The 19,383-nt window shown below is 48.4% G+C and overlaps 1 protein-coding gene across 7 annotated transcripts in view; it reads right to left on the reverse strand.

The window, feature by feature from the left end:
• Positions 1-7,655: 7,655 nt before the first annotated feature.
• The window catches only part of ZNF512B (zinc finger protein 512B), a 64,319-nt gene continuing 52,591 nt past the window's right edge, over positions 7,656-19,383 (reverse strand). For all 7 annotated transcript variants that reach the window (XM_053248919.1, XM_053248917.1, XM_053248916.1 and 4 more), the window contains 4 exons: positions 18,604-18,705; positions 15,444-15,506; positions 11,884-11,982; positions 7,656-9,741 (listed from right to left, as the gene is read on the reverse strand). In XM_053248919.1, the coding sequence (XP_053104894.1) occupies positions 9,448-9,741; positions 11,884-11,982; positions 15,444-15,506; positions 18,604-18,705 (558 nt within the window). In that variant the 3' untranslated portion in view covers positions 7,656-9,447. The remainder of the gene's footprint in view (positions 9,742-11,883; positions 11,983-15,443; positions 15,507-18,603; positions 18,706-19,383) is intronic.

Raw genomic sequence — 19,383 nt, forward strand, 5'->3', positions numbered from 1 at the left:
TAGCTCCCCAACTGCAAATGACAGCGATGGGGCTGTCCAGATCTGGATTGGCTCAGAAATAAGTTGAGCTATCCCCCCCCCAGTTTTTTGGAAGTAGCTTGGCTTATTTTCAAGACAAATCGGATACAGGCAGGAAATGGTCAGGTATTTAGTTGTATTATGTTTTTACCACCTGGGGGTGGGCATGGGGCACCATTCGTATTTTCTGCCTCCGGACATTTCTACTCTGCACACGGAAAGTGCTCAGCCAACAAGAGCAGCGTTTTTGCTTTCCTGAGTCATTAAAGCCACAGGTAGCAAATTTATAAAGTGACATGGAACATATTTTATGGCTTTGAACTGCAAAGCAAGAGCTAAAAATATCTGTGGCATTCAGGCACCTTTTTGTAGCTCTGCTGGAAGTCTTCAGCACAAGGAAACTCTTGCTGCATGTGGCAAGGGGGCCCTCTTGGTATTTACCCGAATCCAAGATGAGGTTGTCCCCCTATTATTTCCTGTTAAAAATCGGGGTGTGTGTGGGGGGGTCATCATCTTGAATTCAGAGTCCTCTTTCTTTGGGGTAAATACAGGTTATATCTCCCCACCCCCCAAGGCATCGCTTTACATTCAGAGCCACCTTCTACTTGGGTCAATATGGTCATTGGCTTCTGGACCCCTTGGCTGGTGGGCTGCCAACATCTTGCAAGGCCACAAGTTCTGCAGGCCTGTGGGCTCAGCCCAGGAACATGTGAGGCAAGAAGAGAGGTCTTTTGAACAGACATGCAGCTTCCCTCTCCATTTAGGAAACACAGCCCAACAGCAAACATTTGAGATTAAGTGACACATTGGAATAAGTGTATGTGTGTGTAAATTCCATAGGCTGTCCTAACCCTCCCACCCGCCACTACACACACACACACACACACACACACACACACACACACACACATTTTGCTTCCCTATTAATAGACAACGGCTGACATCCTAACAGTGCACTTGAACAAGCAAACCTGCGCTACTGCAAGAAAACTGTGCGGCTGCGTGAAGGCATGGGGATTTTCAAAAACACGCTATTGCACTCATGATCAAAAGTTTCCTTTAAAACATATGAAGCATTCCACAGGTTGTGCAGCTGTTGCAGAAGCACAAACAGGCTTGCACAAGCGTAACCTCTGTCTGGATCACAAGCTCCAGGCTTGGTGAACCAGTGCAACATCCTTGTGCAAGTGCACCCTTATTCAGAATGCCAGCTGCTGAAAGCAGGGGGGTGGGGGTGCATTTCAGCTGTGAAACAGGAGCAAAACGGTGTGGCTCCCTGGTGGAAGCCGCATGTATCGCTCCCAGCTGCCTTGATTTCCCCAGAATGCTCCTGTTGTAATGACACTAATCAGGTTCTGTGGAATAAAATGGAAGTTGCCAGCTGCTGGGAGGTGAGCTGTTGTTGTTATGAGACTAATGGCAATGGCGGAAAAAGGACAAGGCCAGCAGCACAAGAAAGGCTAGTTTCGTTACCTTAATCCACCCCACCTTCTGCACCCTACAATTGCCTGCATTCTTTGGAGGAAAACTAGGACAGTTAAACTGGTATTGATTGGATTATGGTGTACATATATTGGCTTCCATATAGCAGAGTGCACCATTGATCCAAAGAAAAACCCCGGACACAGCTTCTGGGGCACTCTGCCCACACTGTCTGCCCAGGTGGGTCTGCCACGTGCCTACCAAGGAGTGCAGCTGTGACAGTACATACGCCCATCACGCCCAATGCAAAGGTCTTCACAACTGCATGCCTTAGTGGGCACGGAGCAGCCCTGCCTTTGCAAGCAGCATGGGACTTCGGAAACAGCACAGGCGGCTCTGCCTTGGATCAGCAGTGCGTTGCGCTGTATGTTAAGCCACTGATAGTATCTAGTCACTTAATCATGCAAGACTTTGATGAAAACAACCCTTTTGATAATCAGGCCTACGGACACTTCTGCAAAATTTGAAATGGCTTGTATTCTAAAATAAGTTGCTTCAATAAATGTGATCACATCACCCATTTTGACTCTTCGCCTGGGAAACTTGTGATCCACCAAGCTGATGGGAGACCCACACCTGCCAGGTATCAGAGGCCACCTGGGCAAGCAGGGGCTCAATATTTCTTAATTCTGCTGCCCTCTGGGGTGCCAAAACCACGTGTGTTGACTACGCCGCAGCAGACCACAATATATGGCTCGGGCAACATTCAGTGTGGTGGCGGGCACAACTTATATTGGCCTGTTTTGAGACAAAGTGGGTAGATCTTGCTTGCTTGTGTCTTTAGTTTAAGCCTCCAGATTAATGGTATGTGCTGATGATTTGCTTAAGGGAAGTTTGAGAAGTCCCCGTCGGTATGGGTGAGAAAAAGACACATGTTGCAGCAGTGGAGGCATTGCAGTGCCTGAGGGCCAGTTCATACATTACAATGTCGTAGGTGCACAGCAAGCTGTACTCCTAAAAAATGGAATGTGAATATGATCCACTCATGCCTGCAAACATGTATATCAAACAGGTCCAGGGCAGAGAGCAGGAGCCAATCTCCCAGGCTTAGGGATGTGCACAGACTGGTCCGGAGCCCATTCTAAGGGCCTCCGGACCGGTCCGGACCTGGGGCCAGTTCGGCGGTTCGACACCGGAGTGTGTGTGTGGAACTTTAAGGGTACTTACCCCTCCCGCCGCTTTCCCCCCTCCAGCGCTCCTGTTTTTTAAAGCATTTGGGGCGGCAGGGTACCTCCCTGCTTCCCCTTCCCCCGTTCCTCGGCAAAAGGCTTCAAAAGCCTGACTGCGTGTGTGCACATCGCGTGCATGCGTCATGTCCATGTGTCGCGTACGTACGTCAGACGTGTGTGTGCATGCACAACGTACGCACATGACGCACAGACGTGATGCACATGCGCAGACAGGCTTTTGAAGCCTTTGTCCAAGGAACAGGGGAAGGGGCGGCAGGGAGGTGCCCTGCCGCCCCAAATGGTTTAGTAAAAGGGAGTGCTGTAGGGGGAAAAGCGGTGGGAGGGGTAAGTACACCCTCCCTCGCCCTTAAAGAGCCCCCTTCCCCAGTGCCAGACCGCAGAGGTGCGGTTTCGTGCACACGACTACCCAGACAGAGACCTCAGCAGGCCAGCCTTTTGCACAAAGAGCCACCACCAAAGAAAATCAGGTCATCTTGAGAAAGGCTTGCATGATTCATTACCTACATTTTATGGACTGCCCCATCTCAGTTGTGAGAGCACTTGTGCGTGCACGAGGCAGCACCCAGGTTCCAGGGCCCAGACTTTTCTCAGACCCTGGTTGAATGCAATTGCTTGCCGTTGCATCCAAAGGTTTCATTTCCCAAAGAGCAAGCTTGGCCAACTTTCTTTGGAGAAATGTGGATGTTTTAATTTAGCTGCTAAGATGGGTGATGGAGCTCATGTTTAGATGGCCCTAGAGAGCTGACCTGACAAGAGGTAAGTTGGCACCTCTCTGCATACACTCAATAATGCATTTCAAGGGAGGGATTTCTCTTTAAATTACTGAAGAGGCTCTCTCAAGCATGAAGAAAGGACTATGACTCAGCAATGGTGGAGGAGGGCAGAGTGCAAAATAAAAATGGGGGATTAACCAACTAGACAGTAAATAGATTTCCTTTCAAAATTAAAAATCCTTTAAAATGAGAGGAGATGGGGGAAATCATTCCAACCCTGCTGTTCATATGGGGCATTTGTATACACACCCACCCAAGATTCTCTGGGGGCCAGTTTCTGTACTAGTCCTGTTGAAAGCAGTGTTCCCTCTAACAGGTATGCCCAGCTATTGTTTACTACAAGTCCCATAATCCTGAAGCAAAGGCTATTGAAGCTGGGGATGCTGAGGGTTGTAGTCAACAACATCTGGGAATCCCTGTTAGAGGGAACACTGATTGCAAGTTTAAGTTTCAAAGGCTGGAAATAGACAAGAGATTTGAAGGCATTGATGGTGTGACAGAGATCCCATTGCCCTTGGTCGGGGCCAAGAATAGGCAGATGGTAGATCAGCCTCTGTTGGTAGATCTCTCACTGATTTGCAGCATTGGTTTCAGATTCCCAATTGTTTCACAGCAACAACAAAGAGGCTCGTTTTCTAAATTAAGCTGCTGAAACAAAGGAGGCTTGGAGGAAAAGTATGGATGGATTGGTGGTGACATGGGGGGGTGAGGAGAAGAATTCCTCCTGAGCATGTGCTCAGAAACACTCTGTTCCTTAATCTAAGCATAAGTCCCGCGCACCCATGACAAGTGCCTTGGATTCTGCACTCCAGCCTGCAGGGTAGATTAAGGGATTCTAGTAAAAACAACAACAGTAGATTCTGTACGCCTGATCACCCTTGGTGGAGACAAGCATTTCTTTTTAAAACAACCTTGGGTTTATTGCAAGTGTGCAATTTGTATAGCTATGTGCTGCCACTTTAGACTATGAAGATTCTGTAGGTTTTTTGAATCACTACAAAGATTTGCAAAAGGAGAGATTATAGGAGGTATGGCACATCACTGTCAGCACTCTGGAAAGACCATCATCTGTCTCCAACCAGCTCTTGAGGTGCCAGGTTCTGAGACTAAACCAGGAAGAAAGTAATCACAGATGTCCGTACCAATGGTCATGGGCACATTCTGCTAGACACATCTCCTGTGCAAGGCCTCCAGAAATGAATGGGATGCAACAGAGGATCGGTATTGGCATAGATTCAGAGATCCCACTACACATGTTGAGGTACTTTTGAATAAGACATGCAGGTGGGTATGTAATTTATCTACCCACACCCATTTCCCTGTCTGCAGCTTGCCATGCCCATAAAAACTAATTCTAGGGGGTTATGGAACCCACCAGAGCAGCTTCTCGGGGGCCGAGAGGGATGTTGGCAGAGCGAGAGAGAAAGAATGAGTCCATGCTGCCCCCGCCCCCTGGCTACATAATGGAAGCACGTTCTGCTTGTGCAAGAGGCTCTCTGGATCCAAGGCATTGTTTTGTGTAAATCCCATTCATTTTTACAGGGCAAAGGGAGGAGAAGGTTGATTCGTTTACAAATGACAGCGCTTTGGCCACTCCTAGGTTGCCATAAGGCCGGGGTGCTCAACTTGGATCCTTCTGCAGATGTTGGCCTACAATTCCCATAATCCCTGGCTATTGGCCACTGTGGCTGGGGATTATGGGAGTTGTCATCCAAAAGCTGCTAGGGGTGGGGGCGCAAAGTTGAGCAGACCTGCCATAAGCCCTTCTTGGTGTTCAGCGCTAATTCAAGATTTCCAAGAGCCACAGGACAGATCCAAACATCACACCTGAACATCTAGTTCTACCAACAACAAAATACCAATTTCATAATATTTTATAGCCATCCATGCTTTAATTAAAAACAAAAGGGGGGTGGGATATGACCCGGCACTTCCTGCTTCCATTTTTGCCTCCGTTTCCACAGAGTGATGATACCATAAGAGGTATGTTGTTAAACCATAGTCCAGAGACCACTGCTGATCCTGTCCAGTGGTCCCCAGGACCATAACAAGAACAGTATAGAGGGAAATGCCCACCCAATGCCAAAGAGGCAATTCATCTTTCAGCATAAGCTGAAAAGCAACTTGCCTCTTCAGCAACACAAGCGTCAAAATACCCAAAACCTTTTAAAAAGATACAACTCCCAACCTGCTATGTGGGCAGTTCTCTTCCATGCACACTCACTCTTGCTGGATTGCAGTTATGTGGAGGATGACAACTGTAGTCTCAATTCAGAAGCCTTTCAAATGTCACAGCTCACAATGGCGATAAGGCAAGAAAAAAGCAGTGGTCCACAAGAACCACCATCCTCAACAGGGGAAAAAAAAACGTTAAGAATTTATGTTCTAAGAAATGCATCTGAATCTTTGCACCTGCCCGGCATTCAGTTTGTGATTTAAACGAGGGGAGGGGAGAGAATACCCAAACAGCAGCTTCTCTTGTTTCAGTCTCCTTGAAACAAACCGGCTCTCAGTTCTGTTGTACTGTGCAAGAGACTGGGACTGCAGTGTGTGTGTGGAAGACATTGCTCTGGATTGGTTTTAGCAACATCATCAGGGGTCCTCCCTCCCTATAGAAGAGGTCAGCCCCTCAAACCAACTGCTACCCTCCCAGCCAATTAAAATGTGCTTAAATATATAGAGCAGGGAGAGAGAAAAGCCATGCTTCCATTGGAGAAAAAGAAATCTCTGACACTTCCATGTGTAGAAAAACTCACAAAGGACACTGTAGGTAATTCCTTGTACTGTTGAGTTGTATGTTGCTGCATGTTAAAGAAACCAGAAAACACCTCCTTTCGCCTAATTCTTCCTTTCCTTTGTAATTTGGCACATCGGAACATACGACGTCGCCTCCCTCTGAATCAGACCATGGGTCTATCTAGCTCTGTATTACCTACAGTGACTGTGGAATCAATCCACAGAGCCCTACCACGGCTGCATGACAGCCAGAGATTGAAGAGAAGAAGCCTTGGAGATGACCTAATGGGAAGAGCTTCCTCCGTTTAACTTCTGCCTGTGGTGGCTAAAGGTGCAGACCTTCTCCCTATTACACAAAAGTGGCAACCCTTGACCCAGGAAGCTCTTCTGATGAAAGAGCACTGTGACGAGGAAGACAGTTGACTAGCAGTAATGCCTCTCCTGCCTGCGTCCGGTCGACCCCCAGCAGCAGGGCTTAATGCAGACGTAACACTTAAAAACAAGCCATTCACACATAACCAACCAAGGTTAAGATGATTTCCCCAGGGCTATTCACATGACCGCACAGGTGGGTGGGTGGCAGGGTTCAGTTCTCCGTGCTGCTCCCAGCAATGTGGGTAAGCAGAGGCCATGTCTCAGAGAATTCCACAGTGCAATGGGTGCTGAGCACAGTGCAGTGGGGCGATCCTCCCAGGGGATGGGCGCTCTAGGTGCCCATCTCGATGACAGCGTGAGCTGCAAGCAGCTTGTGCTGGCACACGGTCCCAGGAGCCTTGCACCCTTAACCTCAGCTATCAGCCGGGCTTCGGCACTGGGTTTAGCACCGAAGCACCACCAGCATCCACAGCCTGGGCGTGGTTGCTTGTGAGAAAAGCATCTCTGTCTCTCGGGCCTTTTCAGCTCACTGAGTCCTAGCCACTAGACAACACCAGTTCTTTTTAGTTTGGTTTCAGATCTTAATTAAGTTTAAGGCACCAAACCATGGTTAGTGCTAACCATGGTTATATGTTATGTCTTCACTAAGTCCAACTACAATCCTGTAAGGTTGTTTCCACATATCTCTCACAGCGGTCGTAAGCCCCTATCAGGGCTGTGCCACTTTCAGATTCCAAGTGTGGGTTCACATGATTGGATGCCCTTCTACACAAGACAACTCCCTTAACAGAGAAAACTTGATGATGGAGAGAAGGGTAGGGTTGAATACTTGTCTTTAACATATAATTTTCTAATATCTGGAGCGAATGTTTTTTTGTATAGAGAAGCATTCAGCATGTGAGCTCCCCTCTGCAGTTTGTACTGCCCCAACACAGATTTACCACATCAGTGAGAACCACAGTAGCAGCAAGGTTGGAGTGGGCCTGGGGACAAAAAGAGGTCGTTCACATAACCGATTAGGACGAATGTCCTACCCAGGTTTGGGAGCTGTGTGTGCTCCCAGTTTTCGATTGTTTGGGAGCAAACCACTAGATAGGAGAAGGGAGAAGCAATTGTGTGGGAGACAGGAGCTGGGGAGGACAGGGCTGTTCTCCCCAGTTTTAATACCCAGCATTTGACCAAAAGCTGTCCTCCCCAGCTTTTCATCCTACCTTGATTCCACACAATCACTTCTCCCTCCTCCTACCTAGTTGTTTGCTCCCACACAACTTAAAACTGGGAGCGCACACAGCTCTCAATCTTGGGTAGGGCACTTGTCCAACCCGGTTTTCAGTTGTGTGAATGACCTCAAAGTGAAAATGGGGCCCTGCTCCCCGCTTCTTCTTCAGAGAGGGATGAGCAGGAGAGCAAGGAACAAGCTGTCAGCAGGCTCCACTCCCTCAGAGGCCCGGGGACATGTGTCCTGCCCCCTACCCCTTGTTCAATTGTAGCTGCACTCCTGGTGAGAACCAGGCACAAGGCTTCCTGTGCACTTTGATGCAACCAGATGTATGGGAAGCACACCTGGAAAAGACACCCATATTCCCTCTAGTACAGGACATTCCTGTGCTAAAACTGTGAGGCTGGTCAGTCATGCACATTCGGCAGCGCATACTGGTCCCACAACTGATCCCTTTAGCCATGTGATGGGTGAAAGATCAGCCATAACACAGGTGGGCTGTGGGGATCAGATCGATTGAAAGAACATAATATACGCACCAGGATACAGTGAATAACAAGCCCCATGATGCCACACAAATAGAATCTTCTAGAGAAGTCAACTGGGATTAAATAATGATGAATGAATTATACCAATGTAGTACTTTCCTTTCTCTTTGCATGTTCTTGAACATAATCAATGAATAGTCTCCTTTCAAAGCTTTCTTAAAAGTATAAGTTTTACAAAACTTTTGTGGTTTCCACAATAAAACTATCCAGGTAATTTACACTTTGGAAAAATGACAATCTTCAAAACTCCCAAAGAGACGACCTCCAAAATGTCTCATTGCCAAAAGCCCCAAAACTTTAGTTTTCTAAAAACACTTCATTTTCCAAAATGTTGACCAAAACAACAGAAATAAAAGAGTTTCCAGAATGGACGGCAATCTCTTGCCAATCTACTGGCAAATCTAAATGGAGCATAAACTCCAAAATCAGGGTAACAAAAAGACAACAAAAATTCTGAAATATCCATTGTCAAACAATTTGATCAGAACTTTTCTTTTTATAAAAGCATTTTCTATGAAAATTATAAAAGAAAGCTGGTTTGCAACCACAATCACAACAATAATTTCATTCATAGAATTCCCACCAGCTCTATTTCCTAACACATGACTGCTACCTGAAAAGCAATCCACAAATAAAATAGAATGAAGAGCTTACAACTGGGTTCCTATTGCACTTGTCTCTCCCTTCGCTCGAACAGCACCCGTTTGCTCTCCTCCCGGATCAAACAGCACAAACCCGCTCTCCCCTTGCTCGAGCGGTGTCAGTTTCAAAGACGACAGCAGGAGGAGGAAGAGGAGGAAGTGATCAATGGAGCTTCCCGCCAGCAGCTGTAGTATTCGACCGGTCCATGGACAGGGTGCCCAGCCCACAGGTGCCCACGAGCACAGGTCTATGCATGGTCCCTGGGGCTTTTCAACGCAGGAATCCTACCGTCTTTTTTTCCTTTTCTTCCAGTGTGAAACAAATGTCCGTGATTATGCTTTAAAGTGGTATTCCATGTTTAAAAAGGGGTGAGCAGAGGGTGGGGCCCCCAGCAAACTGGGAGTATTCCCCTTACCCCATTACCCTGGGCTGTAAACTAATCATTAAGGAGTCTTCTTGATTGTTTATTTTTCGGGCATCTTGCTCGCACCCCCTTTTTTGCTGTGCAGAGCCTTGCTGCCTCTCTCTCGCCCGTCAGGGCTGCAGTCTGCAGTCTGCCACGACCCTGTCGCTTTCTTATGGTTCGTCTTTCCTATCGTGCTCTCTTTACTTTTAGCGGACACTTCCGGGGGTCTTTCCTTTGGCTTTCGCCCCCTTTTCTTCCCATCTGTGCTTTGCTTTTTTTCTTCATTGCTGGGAGCGGTCTGTTCTTGGTTCTTCTTTTTCCGGATGACTTCTGTAGAAGTTTGAAACCAGTTCTGTGTTCCAAGAGGAACAGAAACAGATTCTTGGTTAATACTTTGCTGTTATGTGGGCCTTAACACGCCCTATTGCCCAAGCTGCACGGGGCTTTATAGCACAGCGCCTGTGCTCTGAACCATTCTGGAGACTCACAGGGAAAGCGGTCTCAGAACTGGTGGTGAATATGATACTTGGAAGACACAAATCGTGTCTTCTGGACTTTCTGATGCAACATATGATGTGGTGGGGGTGGGAAATCAAGGTTATGTGAATCACTAAGGGAAAAGACCAAGTTAAATCATTCATTTAAATCAAATTTTCCATTTTGGACTTTATATAGTTCTTGAGCCAGAATGTGTTTGCTCTAAGAATTAACATATTTTGGATTGCAACTAAATAGATCCTTTACGTAGCCTTTGCATCATTCACATTTGGCCATGTAGCCCTCATGCCTTTTGTAAAGTAGAACCATGTCTGCTGGTGGACAGGTAGGTACATATGCACGGAGACAAAAAAAACATACACTTCATCCTATGCACCCCCCTCCCATTTTTTGGAAACAAGTCCCACTGAACTAAGTGGAGGTTATTTCTGAATAAAGATGCACAAAATTGGGCCGTAACAAGTGTCCAGAACTTTCCAGGAGCAAGAGATGGCAGTGTTTCACCATGAGATGGAAAGTGAGTGGCCACATTGTTTGCTTGGGAATAATAAATAGTAATGATTTCAGAACTGAATACAGTGTAGAGCTCAGGTAGCTGGGCATAAAACAGAAATACAAATTCACCCCAGCTGGCCTTAGTGGATGATGCTGATGAGATACAGGATGGTATCACCTGGATTCTAGTGCTTGTGGTGTCTCGCTAGTCACTGGCTCACAGGATCAACTCATAATATAAGCACATAAAAGTGTAAGATTTTATTACATCAACATTTCCTTCTCCCTAAGGAAGAAGAGTTCAGAAGACCAGATTATTTTCTTCTTATTATTATCTTTGACTGATTTCTGTCCTTTGGAAATCCAAGAAAGCACACAGACAAATAGTAAAATCAAAAAGCTTATTCTCACGCAAATTCTAAGAGTTTCACGGCTGCTGTCTTCTTGGATTTCCAGAGGATAGAAATAAGCCAAAGATGTTGTGTGTGTGTGTGTGGGGGGAGAATCTGGACTTCTGAACTCCTCTTTCTTGGGGGGAGAAGGGAATTTTGAAATAATAAAAGCTTACAGAACTACTGTGTAGTATGACACAGACTGAGATTGCTTCCCCACAGTTCTTTCTTTACAAAGAAAAGCAGCCTTTCCATACATTCATAAGAGGGCCATAAGATCATCTGGAAAAGATGGCACTTTGTATTAAATCCAGATTTCATTTTAAATCAGATTTATTTAAAAAAAATCAGTTTCAAAATATTAAAATCTGATTTTATTACCCTTCATTATCCTGGAAAGCCCTGCTTGACTACAGTCCGGTGGTTTTCAAAGCATGTTCTGGAGTTCTTTGGACAGTGAACCCTGGGGTTATTTGGAAGCGGATTAGGAAGTTACTTGCCCTCCGCTCCGGAGCTTTAGAGGGAAGGGCCTTAGTTCAGTGGTAGAATCTCTGGTTTGCATGCAGAAGGTCCCAGGCTCAACCCCTGGTGTCTGCAGGTAGGGCCAGGAAAGCCCCCCATCTGAAACGCTGGTGAGTTGCTGCCAGTCAGTGCAGACAATACTGAGCTAAATGGGCAAGGGTCTGACTCAGTTTCCTTGTCATGCAGGGTCACAGTGTGAGTCTGCCCTACTACGGCACCACTCACAGCTCAGATGGAAAGTGACAAGACCCAACAGGCCTGGCTAGCCATGTGATCAGAGTGTGCAGCTTGGATCGTGCCCCAGAATCCATAGGAGTACGCTGATGTCCTGCTGAAGACACTTGAGTGTTCCCAGGCACACGAGTCAATGTGAAAAGAATATCTTGAAGTCAGAAACCTAGAAAGCCTCTCTGATCATACAATGAGAAAAGAACCACGCCCCCCCCCCCAAGGGAAGGCTCTAATCCAGCCATTCTCCATTGCAACGATAGCCCTCCAGGCCTCAAGAGGGTTTATAGCAGCTGCCAATCTACATTTGCAGTGGGATGTTTCCCCAAAGCGATTCGTCAAGAAGACCCGGCCCTTACCTCTGAGTGAGTCTTAATGATGTGGTACTTGACGCCACTCTCTGAGCTAAACTCCTTCTGACACAGAAGACATTGATACTTCCCCACAGAGTGGTCGCCCTGCAAAAGAAATGCCAGTGAATTCTCCCTCACTACTGCCACTTCTTGTTATATGTTTCCCCTGCTAACTGGGCAAAGAGGCACCTTTCACCGTGGTGATTCCCTTTATTTAGCAGGGGGAGAGTAACTGGCCCTATCCACTCCCAGAACAGGACCTCCAGTGACTGTTGCTGGTGTCTATCTTGTGTTTCTTTTTAGATTGTGAGTCCTTTGGGGACAGGAAGCCATCTTATTTATTTATTATTTCTCTGTGTAAACCGCCCTGAGCCAATTTTGGAAGGGCGGTATAGAAATCGAATTTTTATTTTTATATATATATAAAATAATATTTCTCTCTCTCTCTCTCTCTCTCTCTCTCTCTCTCTCTCTCTCTCTCTCTCTCTCATATTCTGCTCTTCCTCCAAGGAGCCCAGGGAGGTGTACACAGTTATGCTTCTCCTCACAACAACTCTGTGAGGTAGGTTAGGCTGAGAGACAACGACTGGTCCACAGACACCCAGAGAGTGCCTTGGTTGCATGGGGATTTGAACTTGGTGCGGGGAAATGACTTGACTAGTAAGCCAGAGGCTGCCAGTTCGAATCGCACTGGTATGTTTCCCAGAATGATACCTATATCGGGCAGCAGCAATATAGGAAGATGCTGAAAGGCATCATCTCATACTGCGCGGGAGATGGCAATGGTCAACCCCTCCTGTATTCTACCAAAGTCAACCACAGTGCTCTGGGGTCACCAGGAATCAATATCAACTCGACAGCACACTTTACCTTTACCCCTCTTGTCCTAATCCAACACTATACTATTGCTCTTGTTCAACAATTATTCTTGTCCAAATTACACAGAGATTGACCAGCAGAGTCTGGACTACCTTCTGCCTGCCCGTGTATGCTAAGGTGCTGTAAAATTCTAGTGCCCAGTCAATTAAAGCCTTGCTAGGAGAAATATCATCCCCTTACTCTTCCAAATATGTCTGGATTCAATATTGCTAGATGTGCAACCCTCACAGGAGCCAGCAATTTAATTCTACATTATGGACATCTATGTGGAGTGAATACTTTCTCTAATTCACAACAAATTCAGATCAATAGAGCTTTTGGAATTTGTCGTTTCAAGGCGGCCGAGCAGCTAATTAAAACGCTGGATTTCTGTTATCACCGACCTTGTGAAAAATGAATAAGGCTCTATCTACCACCAGAGAGTGTGTAATACATTCTTTATTGACAAGAACATAATGTACGAGTTCCCAAGAGCAGTGGAGGTGAGGGAGACCCTTAGAGAGTTGGCTTGTAACTGGATCTATGGTATCAATTTGAAGCAGGCAGGATTTTTATGTCTGGATATAGAGGCGGCCCCACACAACTGGGAGTACTGGAATAAACATTTTCTGGGCCTTTAGCAGCAATAGCTACTCACAGCAACACATTTTAACAATGGGTTTGATAAATACGAGAACAAGCTTCACGCATTTCATGTTAAGGAAGGGGAATTGGTCTTGTGATAGCAAGCATGAATTGTCCCCATTTGCGAAGGAGGATCCGCCCTGGTTTGCATATGAATGGGAGACTACATGTGTGAGCACAGGGGATGGGACCACTCTGGGAAGAGCATCTAGGTTCCAAGTTCCCTCCCTGGCGGCATCTCCCAGATAGGGCTGAGAGAGACTCCTCCTGCCTGCAACCTTGGAGAAGTCGCTGCCAGTCTGTGAAGACAATACTGAGCTAGATAGACCAATGGTCTGACTCAGTATAGGGCAGCTTCCTATGCTGAAACAGGCATGCTCAAAAGTAGAAGCTTTTTGCTGCTCATCCTGGTGGTCCTCAAAGACACTGCAGGTGGTCTGTGGGGGGAGAGGGGAGGTAGTGCAGTAATGTAATAATAATATAATCCCACTGGTAGGCCTACTGCGGGTAAATGTATGGTGACGAGTGCACTATGTTTGTGAGTGAGCATAATAAAAGTAAAAATAGCTGCGTTTTTAATACCCCTCAATATATTTGATTCCTGCCAGCTATAGGCTATGTTTATTTGTCTGTTTGTTTGTTTGTTTGATTTATATACCGCCCTTCCTAAAGTGGCTCAGGGCAGTTTACATTAAAACAAAAGACATACAATTGAAATAAAAAGCAAAACAATTAATTTTTTTAAAAACCATGTGAACCAGATTAAAATTAAGACAAGGAAGTTCTTTGCACGATAAGTGTGAAGAGCTTTGGGCGGGTCTGCAGGGAGAGCAGGTTAACTTGCCCAGCAGACAATCGATCAGCCGCCCAGATGATTACCAGCTTCGTCTCGGAGTCAGTGGGGAGCCAGGAGGTTTGGGGGCCTCCCGGTTCCTGGAAGTTGCACAATGCACTGCGCAAATGCGCAGTGCATCGTGGAGAGGCTCCCAACACTGGTCGGGAGGCTACTTGTGTGTTGGTGCTGTGTGGAGCTGCACAGCAGCGACACACAATCAATTAGTCCAGCTTTGGAGCACCATTAGCCCAGCTTTCGTACCCCAAACCCTGGCTAAGTGGTGGGCTACTTTACAGGGCTCGCTGTGCCGCCACCAGGAGTCACACGGCTCCCGGCGGTTCACACGGGCAGTGAATACTGGGCTGGGCTTCCCTGGCCCGGTTTTTGCTGTGCCTGTGAATAGCTTCTAGATAGCACTAAAAGCCAGGCTAAAAGGGTGGGTCTTTCAGGCTCTTTTGAAGGCCTCCAAGGACGATCATCCTCTTATAATATAAACATAGATTTATATTATATGTTTAAGACGTTTAGAACGGCTGGCTGGCCTGGCAGTCTGCAAAAGCTTTCGACGGCGATGTCGTGGTCCACAGAAAGGAAAAGGCTGGGATCTGCTCCCCTAGAGGGCTTCTCTCCCCAGAGGCACTTCCTGTGACTTTGACTGCCGTCAAACCAGCCGTCTGTGGGAAGAACAATGCAGCGGGAGCAGCCCTGATCCCTGGGATCCTCCAACCTGATCCCCAACCTGAAGACTGAAGGGGGAGGGGGGCGTGCTCTTTCTCCCACTGCCGCGGCCGTGCCAGCAATTTCTGCCAGAGGGTGATGCCAGAAGGGACTAGCATGGACTCGGGGACAGGGTTGCCAAGCGGATAAAAAGCACTCCTGGCCACTGCCTCAACCTGAGAAACCAGGGAGAATTGGGGAGCGGGGTGGGGTGAGGGATGCTCTGGGGGTGCCTTGGCAGCCCCCCCCCGGCCGGACCCTTGCAGCCCCGGGACATTTGCCCCCTCCCCCACTCCGCTCCATTATCTCTATGCACCTGGCTCTATGCACCTGACCTATTCTCAGGAGTCTTCAAAGGAAAGGGGAGATCAATAGGCATCAGAGCAGTCTAAAGTTGGCCAAACACAGCTAAAACCTGGAAGCCAGTTAAAACCAAGAACGGGAAAACCCCGGTGGATGCAAAACAGCAGAGACGCCCACTAGGAAGCCATTCCAAAAATTAACGCGTTACCTTGTTGCAGTTTGCAAGGTGGGCTTTCAAGCCAGAGACGCTGGAATAGATGGCTGCGCAGCACTGGAAGGGAAAGAGTGAAGCAGATGGTGAGGAGGGCCGGCCTCCTCCCCCCCCCGCCCTCTCTCCGAGCCCCGCTCTTGGGCTGCAGCCTCGCCAGTCCCAGGAGCAACTCCCGCATTGCGAGCCCCCCTCCCTCGAAGCAACACAAGGCTAATTGGGTAGGCGGTCCTCCGCTGAGGTCTCGCCACGTGCTTCTCATTAGTGCTAATGGGAGTCCTGTCACTCCGTCCCTGGCAGGAAAGATGTCGCCCTGAATGGGTCTTTTGAAATACAGACGTTTCCAAGCCGTTCCAGGAGGCCCTGCTGGGTGACGGGAGATCTTACGGCAAAAGCCGCGGCTTCGAGGGAAACTGGGCTAATTGCCCGGGCGGTGGCACAGTCCATTTCAGAGGCTTTTTCAAAGACATGGGCTAATTAGTACCCCTGGGCCACTCAGGTAGCAACATCCTCCTGGTGTAAGAGTCCCGATACAGGGATGTGCACAAACCTGTTTGGAGGCCCTTTTACGTGCCTCCGAACAGGCCCGAAAAACTGGCGGTTTGACCAGTTCAAAGGCTGGGGGGGGAGACCTTTATGGACTGGGGAGAGTGCTCCCCCCCCCCGGAACCACGTCCCCCCCGCCGGCACTGCAGTTTAAAGGGGTCTGGCGGGGTGGCAGTGTACCTCCCGGCTGCCCCGGTGCCTCCTCGGCCTGGAAGTGGACCCAGCGCACATGTGCACGTGTGAGCACGGCATATGCGCACACGTGCCTGACGTGAGCACACACACCGCGTACTTGCGGTCCGAGGAGGCAACGTGGCGGCAGGGAGATATGCTTGCCGCCCTGCCGTACCCTTTTAAACTGCAGCATCAGCAGGGGGAACGCGCTGCGGGGCAGGGGATAAGAGCACCCTCCCCAGTCCTTAAAGGTATCTCCCCTCCATCCTCGAGCCACCCCCTGCTGGTTCTGTGCACGTCCCTATCCCAATACCCTGTTCACAAGCCTTTCCAAACAGCTTAGAGCTGGACACCCCTGGCCATGACATCACTACACATGACATCACTACACATGACATCACTACACATCTTCTGCCTATATCTGTGCTGGGGAGTCTCTCTCTCTCCCTCTCCCTCTCAAGCACACACACTCATACTCACACGAGGATAGGCCAGAGAGAACATTGAAGCCTCTGAGGTGTCCTCTCCTGTGGCCCTGAGTGGAGCTCTCGCTGGTTGGGAGGATGTTCTTAGGCTCCCCTTCCAACTCACCAATGTTCTCTCCAAACAGGGTGTTGCCCTAGAGGCCTCCGCCCCATGGCAGATAACCTCAACACTGGGAAGGCTGAGGGGGTGGCCCAGCTCAGAAACAATGTCTGCCTTTCAAGCACAGCTGCACTACTTCCTTCAATGCAGCCGGCGCCCAAGAGTCATCTGCTGCTCCACCTTGGCTGCTCTGCAAAGGCTTCCCAGTGATGTCTGCATCGTCACAGAGGAGCCTAGGGCAAGGATTCTCAAACATAGGTCCCCAGATGTTGTTGGACTACAACTCCCATCATTAATGGCCTTCAGCCATTGCAGATGGGGAGGAGAGCTGGTCTGGTGCTAGTAAGCCTGAATTGTCCCCTTTGCTAAGCAGGGTCCACCCTGATTTACATTAGAATGGGAGACTACATCTGAGCATTGTAAGATATTCCCCTTAGGGAATGGGGCCATAGCTGAGAGGAAGAGCATCTATACCCTTGCATGCAGAAGGTCCCAAGTTCCCTCCCTGGCAGCATCTCCAAGTTAGGGCTGAGAGAGATTCCTGCCTACAACCTTAGAGAAGCCGCTGCCAGTCTGTGAAGACAATACTGGGCTAAACAGACCAATGGTCTGACTCAGTATATGGCAGCTTCCCAAGTCCCATGGCATTCCTTTCTGCAACCCTGGAAATCCTGAGGGGTGGTCGGCCAGCCAGCTAAGAAGCAGAGCCCTGCCCACAGATGTTGACCCCAATGGCACTGCCTGGTCTGGCAGCGGCATGCAAGGTGCCACCTCTGGGCAGACAGATGTTGGCGGACAGGGTAGAACCAGCTGGGTGACTGGATGCAGTGCTGGGGCCACCAGCTGGCTCTCCTTCCTGCAGGTGATCAAACGATGGCAAAGGTATCCAAAGCGGCTTTGTGGCGTTTTGCCCTCTTTCTTCTTGTCGACATATGTGTCTGATGCGTTGAGAAGACTGAACGCAACAGCCCTTGAGAAACTGAGAGCCGAAGTCTGCAAACCACGCTGGATTTGAATAACCAGCTCCTCCAATTGCATCCGCAGGATTTAAACCTCAGTGCCACCTTTCCCCTAATTAGGACACTTACACAACATTCCTACTGAAAAGCAAGTTGCTTCACAGGCTGAGAGAAGCCTCTGACACATCTGGTGATGTTCCAGAAGCAACTCGCCACAGCTCTGGTGCCAGCCGTTCTCAGACGGATGCAAGCCCACCGCTGGCCATCAACCTATGCTTGCCATGGAGGGACCGGCCACATGAGCCACACGGCTGGGATGTGGGGAGCTGTCATAACGGGAGCCCAGGCGTAGGTACCCAACTGCATTTTGCAGATTCCCGGCTTTGGACCTGGCCCTTGCTTGGCCCAGCTGTGAGAAGGGATGGCATTCCTTCTCCTCCTCCTCTGCCTCCTCTCTGTGCTCTGACCCTCTGTGTTCCCCAGCCCTGGCTCGACTTTCTCTGCCCATGCAATTGTGCAACGACACAGACTGCAACATCAAGACAGGCTGTGCAGCCGTTGGGATAAATTCTGGAGCAGGGCCAGGCAGGCCGCTGGAACCTGAAACTCATTCTAGATCACATTTCCCCAAATTCAACAAATCTGGGTGTAAAATCTAGTCCCGCTGGACGTTTCTGAGTAGCAGCAGTGCGAACAGTCCCTGCAAAAGTGATGCACCGTAACTGGATCTAGCATCAAAATGTGAAGCACTGCAAGAGAGAAAGGAGACCAGTTTGTTCCTGCCCTCTGCTTGCTCCGTCACCCTCTGTCCCTTTTACATCCACCTGCTCCCTGCACAATTCAGGCATTGCCTGAATCTCCATGTGAAAAACATAAAAAGGGGAATCAGGCCTTACATTGTTAGGGCAGTTGATGTGTCCTTTCTCCTTTACTTCATTCTTCCATGTCTCTAGAAGCTTTGGATTCAACTTCGGCAATCCAGGACGGGTGTAATTTAGCTACCGAACAAGAAGTTCCAGTTAATGGGAGTCAGCACATAATGCTCAGCTTCACAGAACAAGGGGGCAGTAAATTTCCCAACTCTCTTAAGTATTCTGATCTCTTAATCATGGCTGAGAGACTAGAAGTGTACTGCAGGCACATTTGCGGCTCTCCCAATCCTGCATGAATTATTCTCTTTTGACTATGATGCATAGTACAAACTTAGGTTATGATGCATAGTACATAAACTATGATGCATAGAACATAGAACTATGATGCATAGAACTATGATGCACAGAACATAGAACATAGTACATAAACTATGATGCATAGTACAAACTTAGGTTAATGCTAACCAGGGCAGCTGCTGTAGCCAGAGTTTGAAACTAGCAATTTCATCAAAACTTCTACTTCTGGAATCGCATCACTGTAGCCCTTGGGGAAACTACATTTCCCAGGGGCTCCTTGCAGCCCGGTGCAACAACATGGTCAAATAACATGGCATGTGCAAGTAGGGTGGCTGGGGAGGAAAAAGACCTCCCTCCCTCTCCCTCCCTTCATTTGCCCTACTTGCCATGGCTTGCCACTACCAGAGCACCACTCTGCTAAGAAAAGTGGGAGGGAAAGAGACATGGGGTGTGGGGTAAATCGGTGGCAGAGGGGTTAGAAGCTCGGGGCGGGGGTAGGTTCAGTCT

Source organism: Hemicordylus capensis, chromosome 4 (genome assembly GCF_027244095.1).
Source record: "Hemicordylus capensis ecotype Gifberg chromosome 4, rHemCap1.1.pri, whole genome shotgun sequence".
In the NCBI taxonomy this organism is placed as follows: domain Eukaryota; kingdom Metazoa; phylum Chordata; class Lepidosauria; order Squamata; family Cordylidae; genus Hemicordylus; species Hemicordylus capensis.